Below are 18508 nucleotides of genomic sequence, written 5' to 3'. Positions count from 1 at the left end.
TTTTTTTTGGTACTGGGAATCAAACTCAGGACCTTACACTTGCCAGGCAAGCACATGTGCCACTGAGCTATATCCCTGGCCCTGAGATTTGTTTTGGTGTATGTGTACATGTATTTAACATATTTTTAAAAATTACTTTAAAGAGTAAAAGAAAGATAACATAGTAATGGGGGGCTTACTGAATTATAGACAAAGTGATAGGAAATTATCAACGGTTGTTGTTTTACATGTTGTTATCTACAAGATAGTTTCTCAGGGAAACAAATAGACAAATAATAGTGAGTTACAGACAAAAGTAGTAGGTTATTATTAATGGTTGCTGTACTATACTTTGGTATCTTCAAAGTGGTTTCTAAAGAAAATAAACAGAGCTATACATGAGTGACCAATTGAATATTCATTGACGATTCTCAGTGGTTGTTGTAGGAAACACATAGTAATAAACATACATCCACTTATGAAATAGCATAGGGACAATACAAACATTACAGAATTATGGACAGATTAGCAGGAAAATATCAATGGCGGTTGTAAAACATGGTGGTATCTTCAAAGTGATTTCTCAGGAAGACAGAGCTATGCAAGAAAGATTTAAGAAGTAGTTACAGCCTAATGGTTGTGAAAAATAGCATATTACCTCCTCACCAGTGACTCCTTTCACTGAGGTGTGACAGCTGGTAGGAAGGCCAGGATTGAAAAGAAGGACCGAGAGACTTGCACCTGTCTAGCAATAGGCTGTTTTCTTGTTCCTCCATAGTCATGATTACCCAGGGCTCCTCCATGGAGATGACAGTCTGGCCAGAGGGAGAAGGCAGAGTATGCCCCAGGCCCCCACATTCCTGTTAGACTAACTGGTAGGATGGGTCTGAGCTTTGGGGCCTCCACTTCAGAGAGCAGACCTATCTCCAGTGGTCACCTCTGCATTCAGGGCATGGCCCGGGGGGCCTCTTAGGGCAGTTCCTCTTGAGGTGACCTGGCTTTTAACAGTGGTAGCAGATGAATGCAGTTGTTGAGTTCTTCTTGGGGCCCCAGAACCAGACTTAGGGTCTGTTTCTCTTAGTGCTGCAGCAAAAGCAGCTGCTTTTTCTCAGTCTCTTTGTTTTCTCTCCTTGGCCTCCACCTCGTCACAGCTATAGAATACTGAGGGGGCAATTCTTACTAACATCTCAAGCATTTAACATATTTTAACTATTTTATCCCCTTTATCCTTTCTCCTTTTTCTCCTTTCTCTTTATTTCATAAGACATATAAGCAGTGGTATCCTAGAACTAGCTTATACTAGCCTGCAAGAGCAAGTTGTTAAATTTCAGGAACTGGTTGTCAAACATAGCCTTTATTAAACTTTTGATATATAATGTTTTAATTACATAAGTATATAAATACCAAAGAGATTTCACTTCCTAATCATTTTACTGTTTTACTGTGAGCATGCATATATAAATACATATATATACACACATACATATAATTTGTATAGTTGAAATACTCTAATGCTATCGCTTTAAAAATGCATGTTCAGTACAGAAACAGTTTTTTCAAATATTTGTAGATTTTATGTGAAGGAATAGTCAGTTTTCTGTATCTGAGGGCTCTGCAGTCATAGATCCAAGCAATCATGAATAAAAAAATATACAGAAAACATTGTCTGTACTGAACTTGTACTTTGTATTATTTCCCTGAAAATACAGCCCAACAATGCTCTGATAGTATTTCCATTGCATTAGGTAGTATTAGAAATCTGGAGATGATTTCAAGCACATAGGAGGAGCTGCGTAGTTTATGTGCAATTCTACACCATTTTGTATAAGGACTTGAGCATCCACAGCCTTTGATATCCAACAGGGTCCTAGAACCAATTCCCTATGGGGTGATTGTACAGTAAATGCCTGATTATGAAGTTATAAAATCATAAAAATTAGTTTTTTAAGTAAAAATGATCAAGAAGACTGGGTTATTTTATAAAACCATGTCAAGAGAATAGACATTTTCTTCTTCTTCTTCTTCTTTTTTTTCTTTTTTTTTTTTTTTTTTTGGCAGTACTAGGGATTGAACCCAAAGCCTTCATGCTAAGCTACAACCCCAGCTCTTTTGTTCTTTTATTTAGAGACAGGGCCAGAGTGTTGGGAATACAGGCATGCACCAACACAACTGGCTGAAAATAGCCTTTTTTTGGGGGAGGGGGTGTCACATTTTAATTCCTGAATTTTACAGTTCAGTAGAAAATAGCCTTTTAATTATATGTTTTGTCAATAGAATGTAATATGATTATAGCTCAAATCTCCATTGTCATGTGCTAGATTTTTTATATAGCTTTGTCTTTCATGCTTTTGTTTTCCCTGCTTCGAAATGTGATAACCCATGTAATCAAATGAGTAAGTGGCTTCCATCACATGCTCTGAGTAGTAAGCCTGCTCTTGTCATAGATTAAGAAAATGGAAAACCAAGAATGTTTTCCAATCTGAGCAACAAAATGCTTTGGGAAGAATGAATGAGTTGTATTAGAAAGAAGAAACTAAAACTAGTAAATTATAAAGGAGAGTAACAAGGGACATGGATGTAAGCAAAATATATGCATAGAACCACTTCCCCCTTGTGAAACTAGAGGGGAAGGCTAGGAAGTCTGGGGAGGGAAATGATCAACATACGTTAAGCGCATGTACAAATCTTCTAACATTAAACCTATTCATCTGCATAATCAATTTTCAAAAGAGGAAAAAAAAGGAACTGGAAATGGAAATTTGTGTCACTCTCATTATAATTTAGATCAGGTAGTCCTAATTTCTTATTTCAACTAAAAGGTTAAATTCTGAAATTTTATAAATTTTATTTTATTGGTACCAGAGATTGAACTCAGGACCTTCCACTTGTCAGGCAGGGGCTTGTGCCAGTGAGCTACATCCCTGGCCTGGTTTTATGAATTTTAGATTCTGTGGTAGTCACAAACTACAAATGTTAATAGACATTTAATAGATTTTAAAATACTCCCCCTCACACACACAATGGTGCCCCTTCTTGAAGGAGAATTTTGGTGATTTTTTTTTTGTTTGTTTCTCCAGATGTAATTACTCCAAATGGCTTGAACGTTAAGAAGTTTTCAGCAGTGCATGAGTTTCAAAATCTGCATGCCATGTACAAGGCCAGGATTCAAGATTTTGTTCGAGGTCATTTCTATGGGTATGCTTTCTTTATTAAAACTATAAAATGAGCATGGGAGCTTTCACTTAGAGAACAGGTGTTACCATAACTTTGTTATGGTAAATGGTTTTCTTTCCTAGCTCCCTTTGTACCTGACAGGATTCATGGGTACAGCTTGTTGTGTTGCTTTTATTTCATTCAAAATTGTTTTGTTTTGTTTTAGTCACCTCGACTTTGATCTTGAAAAGACTTTATTCCTTTTCATTGCGGGGAGGTACGAGTTTTCCAACAAAGGAGCCGACATCTTCCTAGAATCCTTATCCAGACTAAACTTCCTGCTGAGGGTAAGAAAATTCCATGTGTGCATGGACGATGCTCTTGTAAGGAGGACTTTCTTTTGTGGGATGGGAAAGGCTTTCCGGCTTCTTAAAGAGTTGTCAAGAAGATATGATTTTGAAGATTAAAACGATAACTTGATCTTGAACATAGCTCTGTTCTCGCAGTTTACAGGTCTGAATATTACATTGTTCGCTGTGCAATTTGTCTGTGTGGTCAAGTGTTTTTTAAAAGAGACCCTCACATTATATGTGCTGGGTTTTCACAAGTCATGATAACATCCCTTTTCTGTTACAGAGATTTGTAATCAGTTGCAGGATAAACACAGAGAATTCAAGCAAATGGAGAGCAAAATGTTACTCATTTTTTTTAAAGCAAGTGAGGATGTAACTTGGATATACCTCAACAGCAATAAAAGATGTCATTTGAGTATTTAAAATGGGGTGTTGTAAGTCTGACCCTTGGTATACATTGAGCCATCTAATCACAAAATTGTGACCATGGCTGTGCTACACCGAGAGACGCAGTGCTTGAGAGAAGCACGTGCTACCTGCTGGTTGGCCAAGCACTACAGCAAGAACTCACAGCTTATGCAAACTCAGGACAGAATATGCAAACTCAGGATGGATTTTGCAAACTCAGTTCCTTCGTAACTCACCAGCCAGGCCTACTCCCCAAGCTTAACTGTTAATCCAGGCAGTATGCCTCTACAGTACCTGAAAACGTAAAGGAGGAAAAAGAGGTCCTTACACCCAGCAGTGTGGAACCAGGTCTTGCTTAGGAAGGTGGACCTTAAGACAGCTTCCCAACAAATTCAGCCATGAAACTTTACCTGAGACAACTATAGAAAATACCACCACACCATAGCTGTTCATCACAGTGATTAGTTTAGATCCCAATCTTACTGCATGAAAATATAGAACAGAAAACAGGAAATACCCACAAGAACTACTGTAAAATGTCAGTCTTGTTAAGACACTGAGAAAATCTGGATTGTCTCTGGTCTGAGCTCTGTGCTGTCCTCTGACTAATTTTTTTTTTTTCTCCTTGGACAAAGATTTATCCTTGCCTTACAGCACATATTGTGCCAAGTATACTAAAAGATTTACTTAAACTACATTAAGGGAGCAGTACATTAATAAAAAACCCCACCTGCAAAAGTTTCCCATTTGGCTTTTTTTAACCTGATGAAGTTTTAAGATCTTTGCCTATAATTGTCATTAATCATTCAAAAATAAAAATTGAACATTATCAAAGAGAATAAATTAGAATTACCATTTCAATCACAATTTACTTCTCTCTTCAGCTGCTCAAAAGTATATTCTATGTAATGTACATTCACTTGTATAGTTGGAACGTAATTATTTTTCCAAAACAATTTATTAACATTTAAGTAGGTATGGTGCAAGTTTGAGTTAGTCATTTTTAATCCCATAGAGCTTTCATTATAACACATACTTGGTGCCATATTGTATGAGTTTCCTTCCTGGAAGATTTTTTCACTTAGGCATCCTGTCAATACATATTATGCTCACTCACCTGTGGACTGATTTCTTATGTCAGCTATTAAAATACTTCTTGAGAGTAAAAAAAAATAGAACTGAAAGCCAAAAAGCTTATTCTGGTACAATCTCATTTCATAGTTCCTAGTATTTGTTCATTCAATAAGCTTTATGAATGAACTCATAATGACATCAAGCATAACATTTCAGAAACATTATCAATAAATCTACCCTTAAAGTTATTACGTATTTATTTTACTTTGCTAAAAAAATCCATTGCTTTTATGCTAGGCATCAAAGGTAATTACATTGCTTAGAAAAGCTAAAAGCAAGCACTTTTTTCCCATATAGCACATTTATTCTTGGGTACCATCTTGGCTACTCCTGGGACGCATTTCCTATCTTGTGACTTTTGCAGATTTCCCAAATATACTGTCAGGTCCTAGAATGCAGAGACCCTGTGTATGATGGTAAAGTATCCCACACTCAGGAGACAAGTCTATCATTTCCACAATATATAAAAATTATATGTTTACAGTTTTAGATAACTGTATACTTTTATTTCCAAAGCTGCTTGATACATAATTTCCTTTGGAAAGGGACTAGGCCAATAGTGTGTGTGGGAAGAGGAAAAGAAATCATAGATTTTAGATTTAGAAAATTCCTAGTAGTAGTTTTGCTACTAATCTGTTATAGGAGCTCAGATAAAGCATTAAACCTCTCATGCCTTTTTTAAAAACATTAATTATTTTGTTGATATTAGCCTACATGATTATTATGGGGATGAGGTTCAATTATATATTTTAAATGCCCTGGAATAGCCTGCTATACCAAACAGATAAGCATATGGCTTATTCTTTTACTTAAGGCCTAAAAACTAGGATGTAACATAATAACAATCAAGATATTTAACAGAAAAATGTAAACAATCTTTTGTGCAAATCAGTGTGAATCAACTAAAAAAATGTGGAAAAACAAACTAGGACTAAATTCTCATCAAATTTCTAATCTGAAATTTTAAAGAACTAATTTTGGCCTTGTAATGTTAGCTTACATTTAAGTTATTTTTTAACTATGGAAAAGCGCTGTGATATCAATAGTAATTGTTACCTATTTTAGATGATCATCGCCATTCAATATTTTGTTTCTGAATTTTCAGCCTGTTAATTGTGAGATCTTGATTGCAAGTGAGATTCAAATAAAACTTCCTGAAAAAGCCTTGGAAAGATGGAAGTAATTTTTCTGTGAATTACAAATAAGTATCTTGGTCTTCCTAATGACATTTCAAAACAGTATTTTTCAAAGTTTAAGGTCCATCTGTCACATGTGTTTTTAATCTTTGACAGCTGATGTTGTGTTTTCTAATCTCTCGTCAGATGCATAAAAGTAACGTCACGGTGGTAGTGTTTTTCATCATGCCTGCCAAGACAAACAATTTCAACGTGGAAACCCTCAAAGGACAGGCTGTGCGGAAGCAGCTATGGTAATCTCAGGTTTAGTGAAGATTCTCCAGCAGTGAATGTAAAGTGATTTGTTTTTTAACTGCAGATTTGTTTTTTAACTTGCTTTGAGATTTCACCTAGAACTTATTTTTCTAAAGATTCCCCATTTTGCTCCTGTGTCAGATGCCATTGGCATGCTCCTGGCCTATGACATTATGGGTCTTATTAGAAAAACTTGGGAGTGAGTAACTGTGGAAGGAGAAACCTCTGCAGAAATCTTTAAAGATGGGTTGCATATGTCTTAAACTTTTTATTGTGGGTACTTAAACTACATGTATAATGGCTCCCTCTATACTCAGCCTGGAATCAACAATTATCAACCAATCCCCAAACTTATTGTATCTATACCTCCAGCCCTCCTCCTCCCTCCTCTCAACCATCCCTCAATTACGATCAAACAGAAGATATTTAAACTCTCTGTACTGGTCGGAGTGTCCTGTTTCCTCAGGTAAGTTAAATTGGCAAATAAAAAAGAGAGTCTATAACAGAGACCTGTAATTTCAAAGAACGGTGATGAAGCAACAGCATGGTTATGACAAAGGAAGATGAAAAGTTATGATACCATCTATATTGGAAATCATTCTATTTCAAACAGGGACACTGCACATTCAATGAAGGAAAAGTTTGGAAAGAAACTCTATGATGGCTTGTTAAGGTATGGTCTTAGGAGACGTAATACTTCAGACTTGATAATTAGATACTGCCGGGAGTGGTGGCGCATGCCTGTAATCCCAGCACTCCAGAGGCTGAGGCAGGAGGATCGTTGTGAGTTTGAGACCAGCCTGGTCTACAAAGTGAGCTCAAGGCTAGCCTGAACTGCGTAGCAAGACCCTGTCTCAAACACATACACACACACACACAAAATAATAATAATTAGATACTATCACGTATTTATTTTGTTTCAAATATAAAGAAATTAAGAGCTTTTGGAGATGTAATATATCATGTAAGCAATATTTTATCTTTTATTGGAAAAATACCAGAAAATAGTTTGTGTGCAGGAGAGCATATATGAATATACAAGCAAGTTCTTTGTCAGGGAGGAATCATTACAAGTTAAGATTCCAGTTTGAAGCTAAGGGAGATGCCAAGTCAAAATGTACATGAATTTATATATATAACATGCATATATAATATATACCTATATATTAAATCTATATTAACATATTAATACTTAATCATATTTTTCAAATAAATGAAATGTATAGTATATATGTCTGCCACTTAGAAAGCACTTAATTTCTACCAGCTGCTTTTGCTGTTATTGTTAATATTATTTTCTTCACAGAGGAGAAATTCCTGACATGAATAGTATTTTGGATCGAGATGACCTAACAATTATGAAAAGAGCCATATTTTCAACTCAGGTAAAAAAAGTACCCACCATCTCTCATGATTATTAAAGTTACTTTAAGTCAATATTTTAATATGCCAGTTGGGAAACTTTGTAGAGCTGAGAGTTAGAAGCCATTTTAACATGGTCACTTTAATGAAGCCTCTGTATGTTTTTTAGGAGTATTTTTATGGGCTTCTTTCTAAATTAAATATATATATATATATTTATATATATATAAAACTTAGCTACAATGAGGGAAAACTTGAATCATTTGTAGGAAAATGGATACACTTTGAGACCAAAATTCTAAGTGAGATAAATCAAACACACATTATGTATTGTATGGCTTTTCTTTGTATGAGCAATCCAAAGTATAAATTATTTCAAGAGGAAAATAAAAGACAGATGACAGAAAACAGGGAACAGAGGGTATGCAGGTGAGGAGCCGATCTAGGGGAGGGGCAGGAGGGAGGAAGGGAGGGAAGAGAAGTAATAAGGATTAAGATATGAAATGTACGTGTACTAACTCCTGACAATGACTGTGTTCCTTATATACCACAAACATGTACTGATAAAAAAGTAAAGCAGAAAGAACAACAAAAAATCTTTAAAAATGATGGAATTTGTCCTTGTATCCACTTACAAAATTCACTGGTAACTAATGTGTCCAGTTGAAAAACTGTACATTGTAATAACAAAAAACCTATTAAATTTTTCAAAAGGCATAGAGTTGGTCATAGTAGGAAAAATGTGAATCTTCTCAGTTGAATGAAATTATGGCAGAAAAAAGGAAAAGTAAAATAAACATTTTAGGCATGCACCCAAACTCTTGGCCCAATGGTGAGTTGCCAGGAACCAAAACACCGCTCTGCTAGAGGACTCCAGTAAAGTTCACCTTGAGTAAGATTCCAGACACCTTTATATTCCCAATAAGCCCCAGAGGCAGTCAGGAAGTTCGGCCTTTCTGTAGTGGGTGTGGGTGAAAACAAGAGCTTCGTGTGCTCCCAGTCTGTGCAGAAAGTTCTCAAAGTGATTATCATCCTCTGAAACACACACGAAACTTAGTCATCCCCATCTCGTCATCACAAAAGACTGCGCACCTAAAGGTTGCATCAAATGTCAACGGCCTGTGGTTGAAATTAGTCACACTCGTTAATTCCTTCCATGACTGACAGTTTCTTCCTCCCGCTACTCCAGCGACATTCTCTGCCGCCCGTGACGACTCACAACATGATCGATGACTCCACAGATCCCATCCTCAGCACCATTAGACGCCTCAGGCTTTTCAACAGCCGCTCCGACAGAGTCAAGGTAGAACTAATTGGTTATGAAGAGTGCTTCCAGATGACGTAGACTGTATCTGTGGGGAATTTAATAGAAGCTTCTCTTAGCTGTTTCAACCTCTACCAGAAATATCTAAAGCATCGCTAAGGAAAATTGGTTGCTTCTTGTTTTAGGTACTTAGAGTATAACGAATATTTTATATCATTCTTGAAAGCTGAGATGCTCTCATGGCTTTGAGTTATAATCCTAACCTTTGTTTTCATTGTACAGTGTTATCAATAAGCATCAGAAAAATCTCCTAATTCTCAATGATACAAATACATTCTGAGAATTACTTTAATAAATGTAGTCCTAATATGAATTATGGTCATTTCTTCCTGATAAAATTCAATTTAAGTGGATGATACAAAAAGCTTCGGGTTTTAGAGGATGATTTTTATCTAATTTTCTACTTACCAGATAATTCTTTTGACCTTTGAGTTTCTACAACTAGGCAGTATGATCTGCTGAGAGTATTTACGTGAATCGAACCTGGTTTCTCCATTGTGGAGCTTAATCTCGCGATATTTACCAAGCCTGCTGCATGTCCGCCAGGGTACCTGTGTGGACGGCAGAGGAGGACAACACATAAACGGATCATGGCTTAACTTTACTCACTTCCGTTCATCTGTGTTTACGATCAAATCGTTATAAGCTGCTCCCAATCTTTTTAAAGTCTCTCATTTCTCCTTTCTCCTTTCACTCTTAGCAGATGATTTTCTTGAGACTTCAATTAGTTATGAGCTTCCTCAGTGTCTTTCACAGTGGCCTCAAATAAACATTGTGATGATTTTCCCCTCCAGTTCGGACATTTCATTCACTCTTGTAACCTTAGGAAACTTGTTCTGTCTGTTCTCTTTCCTCGCAACTTTTAAATTTTGTTTTTGTTTTGGGTGCTGAGGATTCAATCAAGGGTATCCTACATGCCAAGCTGACACAAAACCATTTAACTACATCTCTAGCTTTCTTTTCTTTCTCTCTCTCTCTCTCTCTCTCTCTCTCTCTCTCTCTCTCTCTCTCTCTCTCTCTCTCTATCTATCTGTCTTTCTCTATCCTAGTGGAGACTGAACCCAGGGCCTTCAGACTGAGCTATATCCCCAGCCCTCTTTGTATATATTTTAAAACAGGGTCTCACTAAATTGTTGTTTCCCAGGCTGAACTCAAACTTGTGATCTTCCTGCCTCAGTCTCCTAGGATGCTAGGATCCCAGGCATGCACCTCCATGGCCAGTTACTACATTGTCTTATATTGAAGATTTCTTCCTTAGAATTAGCCTCTTTCCTTGCTTTGTACAACTATGCCTTAAATCTCTCTACACTGGAAAATATACTTTGCCTTAACCCTTTCTCCTTTTGATATTTAAATGTTCCTTTCTTTCTTATCCTTTGCTATAGAACATTTTGGAAAAAATTATCTATTCTTAGATTCTATCTTAGTTATTTTTCTCATCACTGAGACACAATACACAACACCCAAAAGTTAAAGGAGGAAAGGTTTATTTTAGCTGACAGTTGTGGAGGTTTTAGTCCACCGTCAGCTGGTTCTGAAGCACAGCCATGTTGCTGAGGGACACGGCGGAGAAACAGTTCATGGTGTGACAGGCAGGATGCAGCAAGCAGCAACATGGAGCCTCCCTTTCCCTTTTATTCCATTCAAGCTATAGGTCTACTGGGTGGTGCCAGCCCACATCCAGGGTGGGCCTTGCCATTACTATGCTAAACCAATCAGTTGACTAATTTAGTTATATTTGCTTAATCCATGTTCACACACACTAGATCTATCACCTCTGAATAGCTCCACCTATGGGTGCATGAGGCTTTGGGAGAACACCTAAGTATAAGCCATGACACCAATGGACACTGGTAAGGAGAAGAAAAAGTCGAGGATAATCACCTTCTGCCTTGAGGATCTAACCAACGCTTTCTAAAAACTAAAGCAAGACTAGGAGAAGCTAGTTTGAAGGTACTGTCATGAACTGAACTCAATTTTTGTTGTAATGAGTTTGAGTTACATGTGAGATGTCCCACCTGAGATGTGTAATAGGAACTTAGAAAGTACAGGTTTGGGACTTAAATGGCACACCGGCATGAGTCACGGACAATAAGTAGGGATAGGAAGGAGAAATGTGGGAGGGTGGAGAAAGGATGGTAGGTCATGGCCCTGGCAATGGTCTGCGCTTTTCTCACTCTTGGGAAAACTGGCTGAAAGGTCCCCTGCAATTTGTTTAACTTGTTCTCTTTGTCTCTTGCTCTCGCATTGCAGTCATTGTACATTAAGACCTCTTAACCCAGGGTCTCACACATGTGAAGCAAACACTCTACCACAGAGCCATACCTGAGCCCTACATTTTTTTTTTTATACCAGTGAAACAAGTTTTCAGGAATGGACAAGTACTAATTTCCTATGCATATTAACACTCAACACCTTTGTGTGTTTGTCGATGCTGTTATCCGTTTGTGAAATCCTCTTGTCACAGTCTTTCTAACAGTTTCTTAGGGATCCAACCTGCAAGTCATGTCCTCCTTGCTCCTTTCCCTAACAGCTTCCTCTGTGCCAGAGAGGAGCAGTTGTTTCCTTATCTGCAATCCCAAGGCACTTTATATCTGCTGCAATTATATAAATCATCCATTAAATTGTATTTTAAGAATTTTATGTGTCCATATGTTCAGAAAGGCTGTGCGTTCTTTGAAGCAGTGATGCTGTCTCGGTTACGGGCCTCTCAGAAGCAGATGTGCAGGCAGGTTAGATACACAAAAGGCTCATTAGAGGAAATGCCTGTGACGCATAAAGAGGTAGAAAGCCGGGCTAGACAGCGAGATGCAGTCAGACACCCGTGACGAGGGAGCGGGAAGAATGAGACAGGAAGGTCCACAAACTACAGCGCGGTTCCAAAATGTCTCGGTCTTCCTTCCCTTCCCTTCCTTTCCCTCCCTCCCTTTGTTCCTGCCTTTCTTTTTTCTTCTTTCTTTTCAGAAAGAAAAGTCAAATGTATGTAATGAAAAACTAAGATTAGCAAAAATTCCTTAGCAGATATACCCAAAAGTATACAGGAAGTGGCTGACGAACAGCCACGCACAAAGGGGCGGAGCAGTGGTCCGAGACCAAGCTGCATGGCTTGTCAGTTCAGGGACCTAAAACCACACACACATGCACGGATACACACAAAAATGAAAACGACAACGATTTTTATAGCACTGTCTGCAACTAACACAAAATTATTTTATCATGCTTTTTCTCTTCATGTAAAAGGTGCTTATTATTGTGCTGTGTGTATGCCCGTATGGAAGGTGGCTTGCTGTTGGCTTATTTTAAATATGTCAGTGTTACTACTACACACAACTTTGTAGCAACCCTTCTTTTCAGTATACCTTCATGTATACTTTCTATTCACCAAAGAAGTTTCCAAGTGGCAAATACAGGGGTATCTCATTCTATGAGCAAATGAATTCAGTGGTTTTAATAACCTATTCCTAGCAACAGGGCTTACACAGGGAAGAATTGCCCACTAGACATACCACCCGTAGGCACAAAGTGGGTGGGCGCTACTGTCTCTGCCAGCCTATAGGCTGAGGGGAGTGGGAAGCTGGGGCTGTCAATCAAGATCTCTGGGACCAGGACCTTTTGAAGGAATTCTGAGCTATTTTGTAATCGCACTGTCTGACTTGAAATCCTTGCCTCTTACTCAATTTGTGGGTGTTGGGCTGGGCTACTACTCTGAAAATAAACCAGCTTCCTGGAGCCTCACTTCTGTCTGAGATAAATCAAAAGCCAGTCAAACGTTTTGTTTGTTTGTTTTGTTTCGTCTTTCCTGCTAGTAGGGCTGCTGTGAGCCAAGAGTGGAGTCTCACCTAATCCTCTCTACAACCTTCAGCTGGCCTCTAGAATCGCTTCCCCTGCCCTCGGCTTCTGCATCTGGCTGTTGCTCATTGAGTCATGCGGCCATTCTGTTTGTCTGGGGACAAAATGAATGAGCCGTGACATCTTGTGTTACAAAATAGGGCCTCGGAGAGGGCAACTTCGCCTGAATTTGAAAATGCTAAAGCAGGAACAATGATTTTCCAATCTCTCTTTCTGGTTCTTTGCCAAGGGAATAGAACCCTTCGCCTGCAGATTTGATTATTGCTCAAGTACAGTTATTTGGGTAGTCTGTTTCTTTTTCTAGCGCATTAACTTTGCACACTAGGAACTGAAATTCTCTTTTGTGGAAGAAAGTGATTTATCCACTTTGCGCGTTTGTAATTCTTGTCCCTGAACAGGTCATCAGTTTTAGGTACTGGCTTTAGACATTTTACAAGCATTGTACAATTTCGTTTTATTGTGTGTTTGTTTGTTTTCTGGTACCAGGAATCGAACTCACGACCTTGCGCTTGCCAGGCAGGCGTTGTGCCGCTGAGCTAAATCCCCAGCCCCAGGCACTGTACAATTTCATTTCTTCTTCCGTGTAACATGATCCATTGAGATTTAACTAATGGCTGTAGCATCCTTGTAGATCAATGAGTTAAAATTCTCCATTAAAATGAAGACTTCAAAGCATTTTTTACTTTAATTCTTGGCATATGATGAGATTATAAAGTAATAAAATCAATTTAAAATTAATAAACCAATGGCCCTTGTTCTGCCTTGGTTTCTTTATTTCTAAAATTAGGATAATGAGAATGTCCGTGCGTCACAGCTTACAGTGTTTTTAGGATGAAATGAGGTAATAGATGTGAAAACTGTTTATGACACATGTAGTGTTATAAAAGTTATGATTATTGTTACATCTCCAAATTAGAGGTTTTTTTTCAAAATAATCTCTTTGGAAGAATAAATATTCTTATTCTGTGAATAAAACAGGAAGATACAGTGTGTCTGTTTGTTGCCCTCTGCCTTTTCCTCTTAGAACAATTTGTTGCCAAGCTCTTAGGGGGGGCCTGCATAGGTACCAGAGTGGGGAGGGTGCCCAGGCAGTCCAGAGAGAGGCGTCAGCGCTCAGGCACACAGGGGTCACACGGTTTGAAAGTCAGAGGCAGCCTGGAGCCAGGAGTACACTGCACATGTGATGGAGTGTACAGGTTTCTACGTGTACTTTTTTATTACTTGGAGTAATACAGTAAAAATCATTTATATGATTAAAACCTATAATTCACTTATATACAAATACCTATTTAAATATGGGCTTCTCAGCGTTTAAATACCAGCACACAACTGCATACTGGTCCTGGCTGACTTGCTTCCTTTTACTCTGAATAAAATGGGATTTTGAACAGGATGGGGATTGGACCCAGGGCCTTTGCATGGAGTTACATCCCTAGGCCTTTATTTTTTTTTAATTTTGCAACCAGATTTGTCTAAGTCACTGAGTTGTACAGGCTGGGCTCAAACTTACAATCTTCCTGCCTCAGCTTCCCAGATTACTGGGTTTATAGGTGTGCTCCAGCACATCTGGCTGTGACTAACATTTTTAGAGGGTCGCTTGGCTGTGTTGAATAGAGACCTCATGAAACAGAGGCAAGGACTTCTAGTAGGAGGCAGCTGCTCCTTAGGTGAGATGACAGTGACTTGGATGAGGTCCTCTCATGTGACCTAATCTAGATGAGATTCCCAGAACATCTTTCCTGTTCCTTGGCTCCATTTCACTTGGTTCATCAGGCCTGGGGTACGTCAGAGCATTCTATTATGTACCAGCTCCCCTCTCTTCTGCACAAGTTGGGGAAATTAATAAATGAGACAGGGGTCATTAGTTGGGAACAAAATATAACCTCTGTTGCTCCTCAAGGCAGGGTTAGGAGATACTGTTTAGTATGGGAGCAAAGTGGGAACTCTTGTATGCCATGCCTTGACACGGGAGGGAAAGCCACGACTTCAGAATGGATACTATTACTTAAATGGAGTAAAATGAGGGAAAAAAGACCAAGTTTTTTTCTCTTATCTCTTCCTCCCCCTATTGAATATAGAACACAAGTATTCTTATAGTAGTAAAATAACCAAATGGAGGGGACTTTTTGCTTTACTTTCTTCTTTTTCTCATTAGAATTTTTCTCCTTGATAGATAATTCTGCACCCAGAGTTTTTATCCTCCACCAGCCCTCTATTGCCCATGGATTATGAAGAGTTCGTCCGCGGTTGTCATCTCGGTGTATTCCCATCATACTATGAACCCTGGGGTTATACTCCAGGTATGTGAAAAATATCAGCAACTCTGGAGCAGTATACTATTTCATATGGATTTGTGTATATAATATTAAAGTTGATATGTAATGTAGACTAAGGTTTTGACTTTTCAGTTTGTTTTGAAAATTATTTTGCTTCGATTTATCTCAGGAGTCAATTTTATGATTTGTAGGCATTAACAACAAGGACAAGATTATGTAAGTACATACTGTATGGCTGGCATATTTTTGTCGACATCTGATTTATTGTTTGATTGGATTGCAAACAAAAAATAATGTTTTATAAAGGTTATATATTATTTAGTTATCTCCACTTGATACATATGAGAAAAAATTAGCTACAAGTGGTAGGAGAAATAATGACCCAACAATATAGTTTTCTAAAACTTATTTCAGAAAATACATTTAAAAAAATTAACAGATGTATTTATTTGTAATAAATAACACTGTCAAGTGTTTAAATAATTAAATAGCATTAAAAGGTGTATAGTGAAAAGTTGTCTTCAGATCTCTGTCCCCCTAAAAGAGGTACTGTTACAAGAAAATAGTGATTAATGATAGGTATTGTCACTAATAACATCCTTCTCTTTCAAAGCTCATGCTCCCCTCCACCCTTTCTTTTACAAGAGATGGTGGATTTTCAGATCTACTATTTGTTGTCCTTTCTGGCCTCTAGTGTCATGGTTGTGATCAAGAGTGAGGAATGTGGCAGGGCATGGTGGCTCACGCCTGTAATCCCGGCACTCGGGAGGCTGAGGCAGGAGGATCGTTTGGAGTTTGAGACCAGCCTGGGCTACAAAGTGAGCTCAAGGCCAGCCTGAACTGTACAGCGAGACCCTGTCTCAAAAAGACAAAAAAAAAAAAGAGTGATGAATGTGTATCAGTACTGAAATGACGAATGAAAAGGGAAACAAACCCTTTAAATAAATGGCAATGACAAAGACTAAAAGAATGACTTTCCAGTCTCTTGGTGGTCATCAGAGCTAGTCTTCCTCAATTAGATGCAGTTCCATTTATGATGTTAGAGAAAGGGTTCCAGAAACATTTTCATTTACAATTATGAGAATAAAATTCTCCTTCTGCATCTCAAAGCCATTAATGGCCTGAAACTCCAGTAAGGGGCAGCAGAGGCCAAGGCAAGGGGACAATAGGTTGAAGAAACGGAAAAAGTAGCCTGTTAAGGTGGGGCTGTCCTGTAACCCCAGCTGCAGTGGAGCCGGTTGGGGAGATCCCTCGAGATGAGGCTGCGCAATGTAGCAAGACCCTCCTTCAAAAAAACAAAACAGAAAAAAAGAAAGAAGAGAATAAATTTCTATTTTGTGCATTCTTCCCTCAGAATTTAAGTCAAGCGTTTAAAATCCTATAAAAATAGGACCCTACATTCCTGAGATGAATCTCACTTGATCATGGTATATAATCTTCCATGATGACTTGTTGCATTCTTTTAGCTAGTATCTTATTGAGGATTTTTGCATCTATGTTCATTAGGGAGATTGGCCTGTAGTTTTCCTTTTTGGTTTGATCTTTTTCTGGTTTGGTATCAGGGTAATACTTGCCTCCAGGAAGAAGTTAGGCAGAATTGCTTCCCTTTCCATTTCTTAAAGAGTTTCAGGAGTATTGGTGTTAAATCCTCTCTACACTTCTAGTAAAATTCAGCTGTGACTCCATCAGGACCTGGACTTTTCTTTGTTGATAAGTTTTTAATTATGTTTTCAATTTCATTGACTGATATTGGGTTATTTAGAATTTTTATATCTTCTTGATTCAGCTTTGGTAATTCATATGTTTCTAGGAATCTATTTCTTCTGTGTTTTCCACCATATTATGCAAGTAAAGATTTTTGAAGTAGATATTGATGATCTTCTGAACTTCTACCAAATCTATAGTGATTTCACCCTTTTCATTCCTTTTTTTTTTTTTTTGGTATCGGGAATCACACTCAGGACCTTACATTTACCAGGCAGGCACTGTGCCGCTGAGCTATCTCTCCAGCCCCCTTTTCATTCCTTATTGCATGAAGTTGAGTTTTTTCTTTCCTTTTTTTGATAAGGTTGGCTAGGAGTTTATTAATTTTATTTATTCTTTCAGATAACCAATTCTTCAATTCCTTAATTCTTTGTATTGTTTTCTTAGTCTCAATTGTGTTAATTTCTGCTTTGATTTTTATAGTTTCCTGCCTTCTTTGGGAGTTGGGCTTGACTTGCTCTTCTTTTTCTAGAAGCTTGAGGTGCAGCATTAGTCTGTTTATTTGTGCTCATTCTGTTTTCCTAATGTGAGAATTCACCGCTATAAATGTCCTTCTGAGGATTGCTTTCATTGCGTTCTGCAGGTTACTATTTTTATTGTTTTTTAAAATTCTCTTTACAATAAAAAATTAAAATTGCAACAAAATAGGACCCGAGAATCTTCAGTCTCTGTATATATTAATAAAATGCTACTCTATTATTTTTAGGTTCCAACAAAAATAATTTGCCAACAGCTGTAAAAATGTTAAAACTTTTTGACAAAGAATTACTACTTCTTGAAACAAAACATAAAAAATGTATCTAACTCCTCTTGATTTTGAACTACTCTCTTATAGCTCAAAAATCTGTTACTGGCATCAGTTTTACCTGTGTAGCAGTAGTGTCTCATGAAATGTTCCCATAAATATCTTAGTTCATTTAATGGAGTATTGAACAAAATATTTCACCAGCAAATGTAACACTTTGTTATTGAAATTTGTTCCTACTGTTTTTAGTAAGGAATGCAATTTACTATAGAGGTTATCACAGATAGAGGAGAAAACGTCCAAATGTGTAAGTGACTGAGGCATGTGGCAATTCATTTCTACTGGGTGAAAAGAATGTTACATAACTAACAGCTGCCTTCCCACCAGAATGCTTTTCCATAGAACAAGGTTAAACTTAATAACCAAAAATGATAGGCAAGTATGCTTAATGTTCTAAGACAAAGACCAGAAAAAATGGTTTACAGATAGGGAAAAGAATTTGCAGAATATTCCATAGATGCTGAACCACTCTGTTTTAAATTATTTTTTTTGTTTGTTTTAAAGAGTAAAAGAAGGATAACATAATAATAGGGGGGCTTACCAAATTACAGACAAAGTGGTAAGAAATTATCAATGGTTATTGTTTTACATATTGTTATCTACAAGATAGTTTCTCAGGAAAACAAATAGACAAATAATAGTGAGTTACAGACAAAAGAGGTAGGAGATTA

At 37.6% G+C, this 18508-nt stretch overlaps 1 protein-coding gene across 1 annotated transcript in view; it reads left to right on the top strand.

The window, feature by feature from the left end:
• The window catches only part of Gys2 (glycogen synthase 2 (liver)), a 57839-nt gene that overhangs the window by 30381 nt on the left and 8950 nt on the right, over window positions 1–18508 (top strand). The window contains exons 6-12 of the mRNA XM_005379062.2: window positions 3057–3174; window positions 3359–3479; window positions 6350–6456; window positions 7071–7130; window positions 7764–7842; window positions 9009–9122; window positions 15166–15292. Coding sequence (XP_005379119.1) covers window positions 3057–3174; window positions 3359–3479; window positions 6350–6456; window positions 7071–7130; window positions 7764–7842; window positions 9009–9122; window positions 15166–15292 — 726 coding nt within the window. The remainder of the gene's footprint in view (window positions 1–3056; window positions 3175–3358; window positions 3480–6349; window positions 6457–7070; window positions 7131–7763; window positions 7843–9008; window positions 9123–15165; window positions 15293–18508) is intronic.

The sequence above is a fragment of the Chinchilla lanigera genome, unplaced genomic scaffold (assembly GCF_000276665.1).
Source record: "Chinchilla lanigera isolate Chin_1 unplaced genomic scaffold, ChiLan1.0 scaffold00012, whole genome shotgun sequence".
NCBI classification, from domain to species: domain Eukaryota; kingdom Metazoa; phylum Chordata; class Mammalia; order Rodentia; family Chinchillidae; genus Chinchilla; species Chinchilla lanigera.
This window is presented reverse-complemented; position numbering and strand designations above follow the sequence as displayed.